The sequence below is a fragment of the Sinocyclocheilus rhinocerous genome, unplaced genomic scaffold, assembly GCF_001515625.1.
Source record: "Sinocyclocheilus rhinocerous isolate Xijiao unplaced genomic scaffold, SAMN03320098_v1.1 scaffold2056, whole genome shotgun sequence".
Lineage (NCBI taxonomy): Eukaryota > Metazoa > Chordata > Actinopteri > Cypriniformes > Cyprinidae > Sinocyclocheilus > Sinocyclocheilus rhinocerous.
In genome coordinates, this window is record NW_015626032.1 from 371,226 (window position 1) to 385,533 (window position 14,308).

At 37.4% G+C, this 14,308-nt stretch overlaps 2 protein-coding genes and 1 pseudogene across 4 annotated transcripts; 2 read left to right on the forward strand and 1 right to left on the reverse strand.

Moving 5' to 3' along the window:
- Positions 1-250: 250 nt before the first annotated feature.
- Positions 251-7,925, forward strand: taf5 (TAF5 RNA polymerase II, TATA box binding protein (TBP)-associated factor). The gene is made up of 11 exons (XM_016510586.1): positions 251-674; positions 1,836-2,055; positions 2,210-2,525; positions 3,215-3,378; positions 3,865-4,000; positions 4,077-4,197; positions 4,383-4,512; positions 4,680-4,844; positions 5,394-5,571; positions 6,832-7,009; positions 7,095-7,925. The coding sequence occupies exons 1-11, from the start codon at positions 281-283 to the stop codon at positions 7,310-7,312; spliced, it is 2,220 nt and encodes a 739-aa protein (XP_016366072.1). The 5' UTR covers positions 251-280; the 3' UTR covers positions 7,313-7,925.
- Positions 7,366-8,759, reverse strand: LOC107706752 (up-regulated during skeletal muscle growth protein 5-like). Of its 3 annotated transcripts, none has more exons than XM_016510558.1 (4): positions 8,685-8,759; positions 8,213-8,315; positions 7,988-8,083; positions 7,366-7,906 (listed from the first exon to the last, which is right to left on the reverse strand). In XM_016510558.1, the coding sequence occupies exons 2-3, from the start codon at positions 8,297-8,299 to the stop codon at positions 7,994-7,996; spliced, it is 177 nt and encodes a 58-aa protein (XP_016366044.1). In that variant the 5' UTR covers positions 8,300-8,315; positions 8,685-8,759; the 3' UTR covers positions 7,366-7,906; positions 7,988-7,993. The 3 variants fall into 3 exon arrangements, with proteins under 3 accessions (XP_016366044.1, XP_016366060.1, XP_016366052.1); XM_016510574.1 differs by having other exon boundaries at positions 8,213-8,304; positions 8,685-8,740; XM_016510566.1 differs by lacking the exon at positions 8,685-8,759 and adding an exon at positions 8,538-8,607.
- A 177-nt stretch (positions 8,760-8,936) lies between these two features.
- Positions 8,937-14,308, forward strand: part of LOC107706856 (protein RRP5 homolog) — a 16,822-nt pseudogene continuing 11,450 nt past the window's right edge.

Consider the following 14,308-nt stretch of genomic DNA (forward strand, 5'->3'; position numbering starts at 1 on the left):
AAGCAAAGGAATAGGGGAACACACAAGCTGGGTTTTTTGGCATGGGAGCTGAACACGCAGCAGCCAGAAATACAGCTTGGGTGAGCCCGAAATAAAATTAACAATTAAAAAATAAATAAATAAAATATGAATAGAGGCGGGACTATCATCCATGTATGATTAGAAACAGTTGGTGGCGGTATGTGCCTATGGTGCGGAATACGCCAAAAAAATCCAAAGAAGAAGAAGACGTACTACGCTGCGCACGTCATGACGCCATTGCTTTCAGCGCCAGAGAAAAATGGCGGCTGTGCAAGATGGACCGATGGAGCTAGACGCAGAGAAAGAGGCAAAGCCAGAGATTCTCAGCGATGGGACGTCTAACCTCTCGGGGAACACAGCGAGCGGGACGCTGTCCTCATCGCCCCTCACCGCTGCCCCCGCCGGCGGAGCCCCGAAGATGGAGGACCAGCAAACTTTGATCGCAGTTCTGCAGTTTCTAAAGCGGAATAAACTGTCGGAGTCGGTGGAGATCCTGCGGCGGGAAGCCGGTTTAGGAGAACATCAGGAGGGCTCACAGGCTACCGATGGCAGCGGAGGAGGGAAGGGAGACGGGGATGGAGGGGATGCAAACTCTCTGCTCAGCCGGGTGTCCATCACATCAGCAGCCGCCCCCCAAAGCATGCCCGTAAAGAGTGAGCGTCACCTACGACTTATAATTGCCGATATTTACCATGCTTTATGCCTTTCTAATGTTTTGCTGTAGTTTGTACAGAAGGTTAGTTGCATCAACAATATAGCCCTCCAAATATTCTTGCTTATGTTTTGTACATTTGAACACCGAGTTTCCAACATATTTTACTGGCATTCCACATGCACTTTGTGCAGGAAGTTCATGCATAAAAAAGTTATGGTTACATTTTTTCTGTAATATATAAGCAGAAAAAAAACATTACTGGAATATAAGTATGTTACTATAATTACTATAAATAATACTACATACATCACAATGTAGATATCAGAATTCTTATATATCTTATATATATTCTTATAGGTAACTAAAACTGTACAAAACATTTTCATTACTTGTCTTGAAATAAAATTAAGCAATAATAAATCAGCATATTAGAATGATTTCTAAAGGATCATGTGACACTGAAGACTGGAGTAATGATGCTGAAAATTCAGCTTTGCTTCACAGGAATAAACTACATTTTAAAATATATTCAAATAGAAACCATTATTTAAAATTTTAATAATATTTTACATTATTACTTTTCGACTATTTTTGATCAAATGAATGCGCCCTTGATGAGCAGAAGATACTTCTTTAAAAAATATAAAAAATCTTACTGATCACAAACTTTTGAAAGGTAGAGTATGTATAGACAAAAACAGAATAATTAAAAAAAATAAAAATAAAACTAATAAACAAAAACTGCAAAAATGCACAATTACTAAAAATGTTAATAAAATTGAAATGAAAAATATAAAATAAAAAATGTACAAATTTATTCAGTATATTATTAAGCTTTAGTAAAATCCCAATACAAAAAATTACATAGGTATATATTTAGTACTACCGGTATATATATATATATATATTTTTTTTTTTTTAATAATGAAAAAAATTGTCAAAATACATGGGGGGGAAAAAACTTGAAAACCCGTGTTCGGCATTCGGCCCAGTGTTTCATTTTGTTCAGTTTCGGCTTCGGCCAAGAATTTTAATTTCGGTGCATCCCTAGTCTTTGTACCGTGTAGCATCTTTTGCTGTGATCTACCTGCTTTTTCAATATGCAGTTGTATCATCAACATTTTCAGGTGTGATTTGCCATTTATGTTTATGTTGTCAGAAGACCAGCCGGATGTCAGTGTGGTGTTGTCAGCATACAGCCAGCAGGGGGACCCCCCCCTGTATCAGGTGTACTACAGCGGCCTGAAGAACTTCATCGAGTCCGTGCTGGACTGTCACCGAGCGGAGCTGTCCCAGCTCTTCTACCCTCTGTTCGTCCACATGTACCTGGAGCTGGTCTACAACAACCATGAGACTGAAGCAAAGGCTTTCTTTGACAAGTAAGCATCAGATCTTGTTTACGTTGTGGAATTAATGAGGGATGATATGATTATCCTCATGTAATTTGACTATAATGACCATTTTTATTCTGTAAGTCTAAACACTGGACTCTTCAGTAGTGGCTTAACCAGTTCGTTTCCTGTTTGCTGATAGGTTCAGCGGCGATCAGGAGTGTTACTATCAGGATGACCTGCACATTCTCTGCGGCCTGACTAAGAAAGAGCACCTGAAGGGGAACGAGGTGCTGCTGGACTTCCGCACCAGCCGTTTCGTGCTGCACATCTCCCGAGACTCGTACCAGCTGCTGAAGAGACACTTGCAGGAAAGGCATAATAACCAGATATGGAACATCATTCAAGAGCACTTGTACATCGACATCTTTGACGGCATGCCTCGCAGCAAGAGCCAGATCGACAGCATGTCCGGCAGTCTCGCAGGAGAGGCCAAACGAGAAGTCAATAAAGCCAAGGTTAGATACATTTCCATGTGGAAAATATACACTACCTTTCAAAAGTGTGAGGTTGGTGAGATTTTAAAAAAATTTTTTTGAAAGAACTCTTTTATGCTCACCAGGGCTGCATTTATTTGATGAAAAATAGTGAATAGTGAAATATTACAATTTAAAATAACTGTTTAATAACTGCTTTCTATTTGAATATATTTTAAAATGTAGTTTATTTCTGTGATCAAAGCTGAATTTTCAGCATCATTACTCCAGTCTTCAGTGTCACATGATCCTTCAGAAATCATTCTAATATACTGATTTGCTGCTCAAGAAACATTTCATTTTTGTGGAAACATTTTTTTTTTTTTTCAGGAATTTTCGATAAATAGAAAATTCAAAAGAACAGTATTTATTTAAAACAGGAATATTTTGTAACATTGTAAATGTCTTTTGATTAATTTAATGCCTTGCTAATTTGTTTTTAAAAAATCTTTCGAAAGCTAGTGTATATAATAGATGTTTTTTAATATCATTAAGATACTTGATGGTATCACAATGACAGAGTTTGCACTTTGAGGAAATTATAAGGAAAGGCATTGAAAGAGATTTAAAAAAAATGATCTCATAATTGCAGTCTCTTGAACTGAAATCATCTCTTATTTGAAAATTATTGTGTGTTTTAATGATGTCTGTTTTGTTTCTAATGGTACCAGGTATTCTATGGACTGCTAAAGGAGCCAGAGATCGAGGTCCCGTTAGATGATGAAGATGATGAAGCAGAGAACGAGGAAGGGAAGCCCAAGAAGAAGAAAACAAAAAAGGACAGTCTGGGCTCCAAGAGTAAGAAACAAGACCCCAACGCTCCTCAACAGAACAGGTATGACATTTTTTTCAAAGTTTTTATTCATCAAGGACACATTAAATTGATCAAAAGTGACAATGAAGACTTTTTCATTGTTATAAAAGATTTTAAATAAATTATTTAGATTTTTCTACTCATCAAATATTATAGAAAAAAATGTATCATGGTTTCCATGAAATTATTAAGCAGCACAAATGATTCAACATTGATAATAATAATAAATGTTTATTGATAATACATCAGCATATCAGAATGATTTCTGAAGGATCATGTGACACTGAAGACTGGAGGAATGATGCTGAAAATGTATCTTAGCATCACAGGAATAGATTAAATTTTAAAATATATTACAATAGAAAACAGACTTACTGACTTAAATCTGACCCCAAACTGTTAAAATGTAGTGTATATTGGACATATTTTTTTTTCATGAGAATTTAAAGATGATGCTTAGAAATGATTTGAATCTGGATATATAGTTTCATAACCTCTGACATACAGGATCCCTCTGCCGGAGCTGAAGGACTCGGACAAACTGGATAAGATCATGTACATGAAGGAGAGCACCAAAAGAATCCGGCTCGGCCCCGAGAACCTGCCTTCCATTTGCTTCTATACGTTCCTCAACGCCTTCCAGGTTGGCAGTGTTTTTGTTGATGCTTTAGTTGGGTGTTGCTTAACTTCACACCTGCTGATCGTGTGTTGTCGCTCAGGGTTTGACGGCGGTAGACTTCACTGACGACTCCAGTCTGTTAGCGGGAGGGTTCGCAGACTCCACAGTCCGCGTGTGGAGCGTCACACCCAAGAAATTGCGCAAAGTCAAATCCGCAGGAGGTACGTACCTCCATAATCACTCTCACATTTGAGTGAAAACTTTACATTTGATATCTTACAACTTTAACAATCCAATACCTATATTTCCACTTTTAAAGACAATCCCAAATTTTCTGCTTCTAGACCCCAGTGTAAGCGGTGTATGATGCCTTGTATGATTTCAATTATGCTGTCCTATTCTCTAGAACTGAATGTGATTGAGAAAGAGTCTGATGACGTTCTGGAGAGGATCATGGATGAGAAGACGGCCAGTGAGTCGAAGATCCTCCACGGTCACAGTGGGCCGGTGTATGGTGTCAGCTTCAGTCCAGACAGGTATCAAATGTGTCTTCTGAGTAATACAGGACAACAGGGGAGCTGTGTAAGCATAAGAACGACCAAACAATTAGTTTGCTATGGACTAAACATGTTTGAAGTGATTTGATAGCTTCCTGCAGCAGCTGATCTGACAGTGTGGTTTGATATCTGTGTGTGTCTCTCAGGAACTATCTGTTGTCCAGTTCTGAGGACGGTACAGTCAGACTGTGGAGCCTGCAGACGTTTACGTGTCTCGTGGGGTATAAAGGACATAACTATCCAGTGTGGGACACTCATTTCTCACCCTTCGGCTATTACTTTGTGTCAGGAGGACACGACAGAGTAGCACGGTACGGCAGATTCTCATTATTGTAATGCTGTTATTAATAATGTTTTATTTAATTGTTTTTATTACAGTAATGACAATTTGGGTTTATTTAAATCTGTGTATACTAATACATATACTGAATGGGCACTTTCTACAATAATGTATAAATATTTAATAGTATTTTTTATGTATGTGTGTGTTGCGATAATATATAATAATTGTACAGATATTAAATAAATAAAAATTATATATTTATATACAAACATGTGTATACATATATATGTATGTGTTAATAATAATAAATATATCTGTAAATATAATAATAATAATAATAATAATAAGGCTTATTTCCTTTAAGCAAAGTCTTTTGATTTTTTTTCTTTTGATTTTATCGAGTAATATGACCTGAATATTTTTTGACAGGTTTTTCCACCCAAATAGCTTAGCATTATATGATTATCATATAGTCTGTTTCCAAATATGGTTATGACGAGACCCATCTACGGATGGCAAGATATTGCAAATGTTTTCAAGACCTTAATCAAATAGGATATCTTCATTTGCTTCCCAGCCTCTGGGCGACGGATCATTACCAGCCCTTGCGGATATTTGCTGGGCATCTGGCTGACGTCACCTGCACGCGATTCCACCCCAACTCTAACTATGTGGCCACAGGCTCGACCGACCGCACTGTACGCCTCTGGGACGTCCTGAATGCAAACTGTGTCCGCATTCTCACAGGTCACAAGGTATCGAAAGCTTCCAAAGGTGACTGGAAGATATGAGCACTGCACAGGAAATCCCATTCGTCTCATTTATATTTGAATTTGCATTGCATCACTGTCTCTGTGAAGTTCTTTCATTATTCATTTTCTCCCTCTGTGTTATTCATGTAGCCTTACTATTATAGTATTTATGAATTGTTTATATTTTCAGTTTTCATTTTAATTTAGCTATATTTGTTTAGCTTTAGTTTAGGTGAGTACTTCAGCTTAAACTGATTGTATTTCATTTTGTTGCCAAGGCAATATTTCTAATTAAGTTTTTTTATGTAATTTGTATATTTTAATTCAGCTGCTATTCAAAACACTGCTCCTTGTCATTTCAAACCCATCACTAACAAACCTGCTCAACCCTTCGTTTCTTCTGTCTATCTCATGTGCAATTTATTACCCAATGACTATTTTTATCCTATGACCTACGCTGAGCATTATATGATTATCATATAGTCTGTTTCCAAATATGGTTATGACGAGACCCATCTACGGATGGCAAGATATTGCAAATGTTTTCAAGACCTTAATCAAATAGGATATCTTCATTTGCTTCCCAGCCTCTGGGCGACGGATCATTACCAGCCCTTGCGGATATTTGCTGGGCATCTGGCTGACGTCACCTGCACGCGATTCCACCCCAACTCTAACTATGTGGCCACAGGCTCGACCGACCGCACTGTACGCCTCTGGGACGTCCTGAATGCAAACTGTGTCCGCATTCTCACAGGTCACAAGGTATCGAAAGCTTCCAAAGGTGACTGGAAGATATGAGCACTGCACAGGAAATCCCATTCGTCTCATTTATGTTTGAATTTGCATTGCATCACTGTCTCTGTGAAGTTCTTTCATTATTCATTTTCTCCCTCTCAGTGTTATTCATGTAGCCTTACTATTATAGTATTTATGAATTGTTTATATTTTCAGTTTTCATTTTAATTTAGCTATATTTGTTTAGCTTTAGTTTAGGTGAGTACTTCAGCTTAAACTGATTGTATTTCATTTTGTTGCCAAGGCAATATTTCTAATTAAGTTTTTTTATGTAATTTGTATATTTTAATTCAGCTGCTATTCAAAACACTGCTCCTTGTCATTTCAAACCCATCACTAACAAACCTGCTCAACCCTTCGTTTCTTCTGTCTATCTCATGTGCAATTTATTACCCAATGACTATTTTTATCCTATGACCTACGGTAATAGTAGTAATAGTAAAAGTGATAATGTTTGTTTTTCAGGGGCCCATCCATTCTCTAGCATTCTCACCTAATGGAAAGTTCCTGGCATCTGGATCCACAGATGGGAGAGTTTTACTATGGGATATTGGACATGGGCTGATGATCGGAGAGCTGAAGGGTCACACAGACACAATTTATGCCCTCAAGTTCAGCAGAGACGGAGAAATCCTCGCATCAGGTCAGCACACAATCTACTGAATGCCTTCTGTCGTCTGATTGATAGTCATTCAGTTCAGTTCAAAATTCCATGTGTTTTGCTCCAGGTTCTATGGATAACACCGTTCGGCTGTGGGACTCCATGAAGGCTTTCGATGAAGTGGAGACTGACGACTTCACCGCAACGACGGGCCACATTCACTTGCCCGATAACTCCCAGGAGCTGCTGCTCGGGATGTACCACAGCAAATCCACACCTGTTACCCACCTGCATTTCACCAGACGCAACCTGCTACTGGCCGCAGGCGCCTACAACTCCCAGTGACGTGACCGCATCTTCCTGAGGACAATGACCTTTCGTAGCTGTGTTTGTTTTTCGTGAATGGTGCATGTTATTGAAAGATTACTGCTCACCCGAATATGTGAAATAGGTTCAAGCGAAGTGAAAGACATCATAATGAACCATCAAGCACTGAGCATACAGCAGCCACCGATACCTCTTGCATCATTCATATGCTGATTCTAGATCAGATTTTACACCTCATGCTCACGAGAAGCTTATTTCGTTTTCTCATCGATCGCATCACTGCCATGCTTTTTTCCCCCCCAAGGCCCTTACACATCACATGCCTCGAAATGATGTGGCTGGTCTCTTTTTGTCTTTGTAAATGATAAGCTCTTCCATTCTTATTCAGAAACTTGTCATTGATCTTTGAAATGTGTCGCATATGAACACGGTTCACAGTTTCTGTACAAATTTTAATACTAGTTCCTAAAATTGTAAATAAAATTTTCTACACAACGTTTGTTTGGTGTAAGTGATCTTTTTTTTTTTATTCTTTACATAGTTGAACTTAAGTGATGAGGTCAAAACAAGGACATCCAGCTTCCCGCACCCCTAGTTTCAACACAAAACATCCTGAAAACAGGGAAAAAAAGAGTTCAACGTAACTTTTGGAAATGTACATTTTGGTTAGAGTTACATTTAGGCAGTACTTACTATAAATTAACTTGATTTCACGGCCTTTTGCTTCTTGGGCTTCAATTTAAAGAAGAGGATAATGGCAGCAATACTGGCGTATGTGGCCAACACACACTAAAGTCAAGGGACAAAGAGAGTCTGGATTACTTAATTTAGTGGAAAAATACAAAGGCAATGCACACTTGAGTTTAACTGCATAATAATGGCAGAATTTGCATTATTCGAGGGTATATAAAAACTTACATTCCTCCTGCCTGTGATTGTGTATGAATTGAAGTACTTGGCGATGCCAGTGAACTGGTGGTGAGTTCCAGCGTCGTGTCCTCCCATGATTTCTGTGCGCAAACTGTTAATATACGCATTCATAAATGAAAATAAATACATTCAAAGTTACGCATCGCTTTTCATAAATGCGTAAGGACCATAAACTGTAAGGACAACACTGCATATTGGAACAATGACAGGCTGTTTTTTTCCTGAAATGTAGTTGTAGTTTTAACATAAGATTTTATAGGTAATTTCTATAATGTTTAAAATATATTTAATATTACAATTTGTATATAAGCACCTCAGTCAAAGCGTATTGATGGTAAATGCGACCTGAGGGCTTTACTGAGCAGCGTATATTTGTTTTGCAAGCAACATAAAAACAGCATCGATTTCTAAAACACGCTGAATAAAAGATATTTCTATTAAACTGTGAATCATGACTTACCGAGCGAGCTGGTGCCCTACAATGGAGTGGCCGGAAAGTGAATGATTTAAGGAAATCCCGCCTTCGCGGTGTAGCCTGAATGGACTGCATTAACTGGATTACACTCACGTCAATCACTTCTTGCACTAACACAATAGGTTCGCAGAGACGTCAATCTAATTTTCCCGTCATCCTATTGGTTGATTCTTTTCCTTTCGGCATAATCTGAAATCCCGCCTCTCAGTGTTTACGTCCGGGTGGTACAGTTCGCACTCTTCTGAGGAACATGTGAGATTTACTTGCACCGAGTGTGTTTACGTGCATTGAGATCTACACAACGTTTTATAGCGTAAGTAAGATTAATTTGTTGTTACCGCTAGAGGGGTTTAATGGCAGTTGTTGCGTATTTTCATGTAAGGAATATGTTGACTAAACGGTGCATTATAGTATAGTTATGTATGTTGTGTTTCTAATGTGTCTCTGCCTGCAGTTTGGTAACAACATGTAAGCAGATGTAAGACAAGACAAAGATTCATGTCTAAAAGACTCTGTTTTATGCGTTTGTTTCTTTATTGGAACTCATTAGAGCCTTTATATTTAGGTACATGGTGAAGAATGGCGTCTATGGAGGAAGATTTTCCCCGTGGTGGGACAGAGAAGAAGACCACTGAGCCCAAAAATGTTAAGGCACATGGCTTGGACAATCTTTTTGAAGTAAGATGATGATGATGGTGGTGGTGGTGACTACAACAGCGATTTTAATGAAGATCAATGTGCATACAGCAGCTTGCACATCTTGCTATGAGTGTAATATACATGTATGTAATATTTTTCAGACACGTGAAACAGTGGTTACAAAGAAGAGAAAGCTCGTGCAACAGGATGAAAAGAAAAAAAATAAACAACAAAAATTGGAAGAAGGGGATTTAAAACTTAATACTGCCGCCAGAGTGGAAATTCTTCATCTTCGTGTATGCGTAAACTCTTTTGTTAATATATACATTTAAAAAAAACAAACACAGAAGAATTGAGTCATGCCACTGACGACTTTGTGTCTGATCACTCTGGTTTCTCTGTCTAGAATCTGAAGATTGGCACGCTGATGCTGGGCTGTGTGAAGGAAGTGTCAGACTTTGAGGCGGTAGTTGGTCTCCCAAGTGGTCTCGTTGGTTACCTGCCAATCTGCAACATTTGTGACTCCTATACCAATATTCTTAAGGACAACCTGGACTCTGAAGACAGTTTGAAGGTAACGCAGCTGCACAAGGAAAGAAAAGATGTGAATATGTGAATGTTGTCGTTAAACAGTATGATGCATTTAGTTTGTGTCTGTCTGCTCTTCACAGGAAGTTGTCCCTCTCTCACAACTACTTACTCCTAGAATGCTGATCAGATGTGCTGTGTCGTCTTTAGACTCCATTAAGGAGGGTCATATTAGTCTTAAAGTGTCAATCAACCCTAAAGAGGTTAACAAGGTGTTGCGTTCAGGTTCTTTGAAACCTGGAATGGTGAGTTTGCAAACTTTTGTTTATATTATAAGCAAATAGATGCATGTATCAAACGGAATTCAGTGTTCTTTTGATGCGGATATTAAAATGATTGCATTTTTAGAAAGCAATTTTAGAGGCAATAAATATAATCAAATAGCAAGTAGATTTTTATAGATGCAAAAGTTTGAGGTCTGTTAGATTTTTTTTTTTAAAGAAGTTTCTTATGCTCACTAGGGCTGCATTTATTTGATTAGAAATGCAGTAAAACAGTAATATTGTAAATGAAATATTATTACAATATAAAATGATGTATTGTAAATGCAAAGCTGAATTTTCAGCATCATTACTCCAGTCTTCAGTGTCACATGAACCTTCAGAAATCATTCTAATATGTTGATTTGCTGCTCAAGAAACATTTTTTATCATGTTTAAAACGGTTCTGTTCCTTCATACGTTTGTGGAAACTTTGATACATTTTTTCAGTGTTCTTTGATGAATAGAAAGCTTATAGAAAGCATTTATTTGAAATCGAATATTTGGTCAGATTATAAATGTAATGTGTTCTTACTAAATGAAAGTATTAATTCATAAAAAAAAAAAAAACTGTGTTCTTGTTAAATCTTTTATGAGTAATTGTCACTTTTGAACTAAGATCAGGCTGTCGTAACATTTTAGACACTGAGTGGTTGTGTGGAGAGTGTGGAAGATCACGGCTTCCTGGTTGACATCGGAATCAGTGGCACTAAAGCTTTCCTGCCCAAAAAGAGCACATCCTCAAAACAAGGTAGAGAATCAGGCACAAATACAGAATCTATTTATCATAATTCAATGAATTACCCACTTCTTGTTGATTAAGAGAACTACCAGTGTTTAAATTGTCATAATTTACTCACCTTCATGTCAGACTACTTTTAAGATCTAAAATGCAGAATTATTATTTTACATTTTACCTATTATATTATTGTTCATTATAAATAAAGAAGTTATACAGGTTTGGAATGACAACAGCATAGACAAAAGTTGTTAGGATATACTGGATCAGGATAAAAGTGGCATAATGATTGTAAGTTTCCTGTTTGTCTCAGATCTGAATGTGGGTCAGTATGTGATGATCCTGATAGAGGAAGTCAAGAATGACGGGCGTGTGGTGTGTCTGTCCCAGGATCCCCAGGCTCTTGCAAAGGCCTGTGCAGAGACTCAGCAAGGATGGACTCTGGACAGAGACTCAGCAAGGATGGACTCTGGACACGCTCCTGCCGGGTCTTCTGGTCCGGGCACGCATTAAAAGGGTAAGTCAGCTGCACAGAAACGTAAAGTAGTATAATATTGTCAATGTTAAATTACTTCCAACTAGTGCTGGGTGGTATACCGGTTCATACCGAATACCGGTGTTTATTTTTGTTATGATATGAATTTTTAAAATACCGCAATACCGGTGTATGTCGCTTAAACAACGTTCGGAACGCGACACTGTTTGAAAGGGGTCCCTTTTCACTGTTGCACTGTGGTGAGGGGACAGCTGTATGTGTTACTAAGCGTGAAAGTTCCGAAACTGAAGCTGTAGAACTAATAGAACGTGATAATTTTGAAAAATCCCGTGATATAAATTTTTGGTCATACCGCCCAGCACTACTTCCAAATATCCCAGTTTAATATTCAGGAACGACTGTAAGTCACTTCAAGCAGTTTGAATTCCTTTTTAAGTCAGTTTCAAGTGTTCTAGATCAATGCTTTTGAGATGTTGACGTTGTTTGCTGATGTCTTGTCATGCCAGGTTACTCCTTATGGGCTTATTGTGACGTATCTTTCATCTTTTACTGGAATGGTTGATTTTCTGCACCTTGATGAGGACAAAGCATCTACCTACAACACAGGAGACGAGGTATGAGTCTGGATTTGCAGAAACATGGCGCCTATGTGAGGATAACGGACCACATCAGAGGATTGATACCCAAAATTCACCTGGCCGATGTCGTCCTAAAGAACCCAGAGAAGGTGTTTTCTAGTGGGCTGAAGGTCCAGTGCAGGGTGAGGATGTTTAACCTGGGATGTTAAAGTCATGCGCTGTTATTTGGGTCAGTGAAAAATAAGGATGTCCAAAATGATGAAAGAATTTTAAAATGGTAATAATTAGTCACACAGGTTTTTGGGGTTACTCCATTTTCCCTTTTGAACTTGTCTTTTTCATAAGTTTGAAAATATATTTTCACATGACAGAGAAATGGCTTTCTACACATTACAAGATTTAAAAAAATATTGGTTTTTTTTGTACAAAAATTATGACAAAGTTTTTTATTATTATTTTTTATAGGGTTTTCTTATTTAATTATTAAGTTGATATTATTTATTTATTTATTTTAATTTTCCCCCAAAATTTGCTACTCTTTTTTTTTTTTTTTTTTTCTCTTATAATGCAGGCTTGAGTTTTCTTAAATATAATGTAAAATTTAAAGCCGCTTTGATTATTTGAAACAAACAGATTATGCCAAAGTGTTTTTCCCAAATTGTAATAAAAATAAAATTAGCCATGCATTTTTGGGGGTTACTGCGTTGTCCTTTTTGAACTTATCTTTTTCTTAACAATTTTAAAAATATATTTTCACATGACAGTGAAATGGCTTTCTACGTTACAAGTTTTTAAAAAATACAGTTTTTTATGTAAAATTAAAAAACAAATGGATAATGCCAACTTGTTTTATTGTTGCATTTATTTATTTTATTTTATTTTTAACCTTTCTTTTAACTTTAACAACCCATTTAACTTGGGTTGGTTTAGGTGTTGTCAGTGGACACTGAGCAGAAAAAGTTGTTCCTGACCAGGAAGAAAGCCCTTGTTGAGTCCACACTCCCTCTCTTCCTGTCTTACGCTGATGCCAAGGTGGGCCGCGTCTCCCACGGCTTCATCATATGTGTGAAGGCCTTTGGCTGCATTGTTCGTTTCTATGGAGACATGAAGGGTCTGGTTCCTATGCAGGAGCTTTCCACAGAGCATGTGGCTAATCCAGAAGAGCTCTTCTTCGTTGGCCAGGTCAGTGATGAACAATATTTAAAAACTGTCAAGTGCATCTACTTAAAAATCTAGTTACACTACTGTTCAAAAGTTTGGGGCCAGTAAAAAAAATTTTTTTAAAAGAAATTAATACTTTTATTCAGCAAGGATGCATCAAATTAATAAAAAATGACACTAAAGATTTTACATTGTTATAGAAGATTTCCATTTCAAATAAATGCTGTTCTTTTGAGCTCTCCATTCCTTAAAGAAATCGTTAAAAGTGTAATATGGCTTAAGCAGCACAACTGTTTTAAACATTGATAACCATAAGAAATGTTTCTCAAGCAGCAAATCAGCATATTAGAATGATTTCTGAAGGATCATGTGACACTGAAGACTGGAGTAATGATGCTGAAAATTACATAAAAAAATTACATTTTAAAATATATTGAAATGGAAAAGTTATTTTAAACTGTAATATTTCACAATATTACGTTTTTTACTGTATTTTTGATCAAATAAATGCAGCTGTTGTAAGCATACTTTAAAAATCTTACTGACCCTAAACTTTTGAATTATAGTGTATATTATATTGCTCATGCACATTTTATATTTTGTCAAATTTGTTCCATTCAGACATTTTTGTGTCTCTTGAAGTGTTTTCATCTTCAGCTCACTCTAACACTTTGAACTGTTTTCTGCAGGTTGTCCAGGCCAAAGTCTTGAAGTGTGATGAGGAAAATAAGATGCTACGTTTATCCTTCAGAGCCGTTACTGAGGGAGACGTAAAAGAGGCGCAGACTGCCAAATTTGACTTTGTGGTTGGAAAGGTAATTGAAACAAGTTTTTATTTATTTTCTTAGCAAACCACATGAAAAATGAAAAAAAGTATAATAATAATTACATTCGTACAGATTTATCTCATTGTTGTTTCCTATATAGACGGTCGAAGCAAGAGTGTGCCGGAAAGTCCTGGATGGTCTGGAGGTCTCCATTGTTCCTGAGGAGGTGCCAGCTTTCATACCCACAGTGCATCTCTCTGACCACGTGGCCAACTGTCTTCCCTTGTGGATGGCGCTGGAGGAGGGCAACACCATCTCTAATGTAATGTGTCTCAGAAAGACCAAGAAGAAGGGCATTGTATCCTCACACAAGCATTCTTA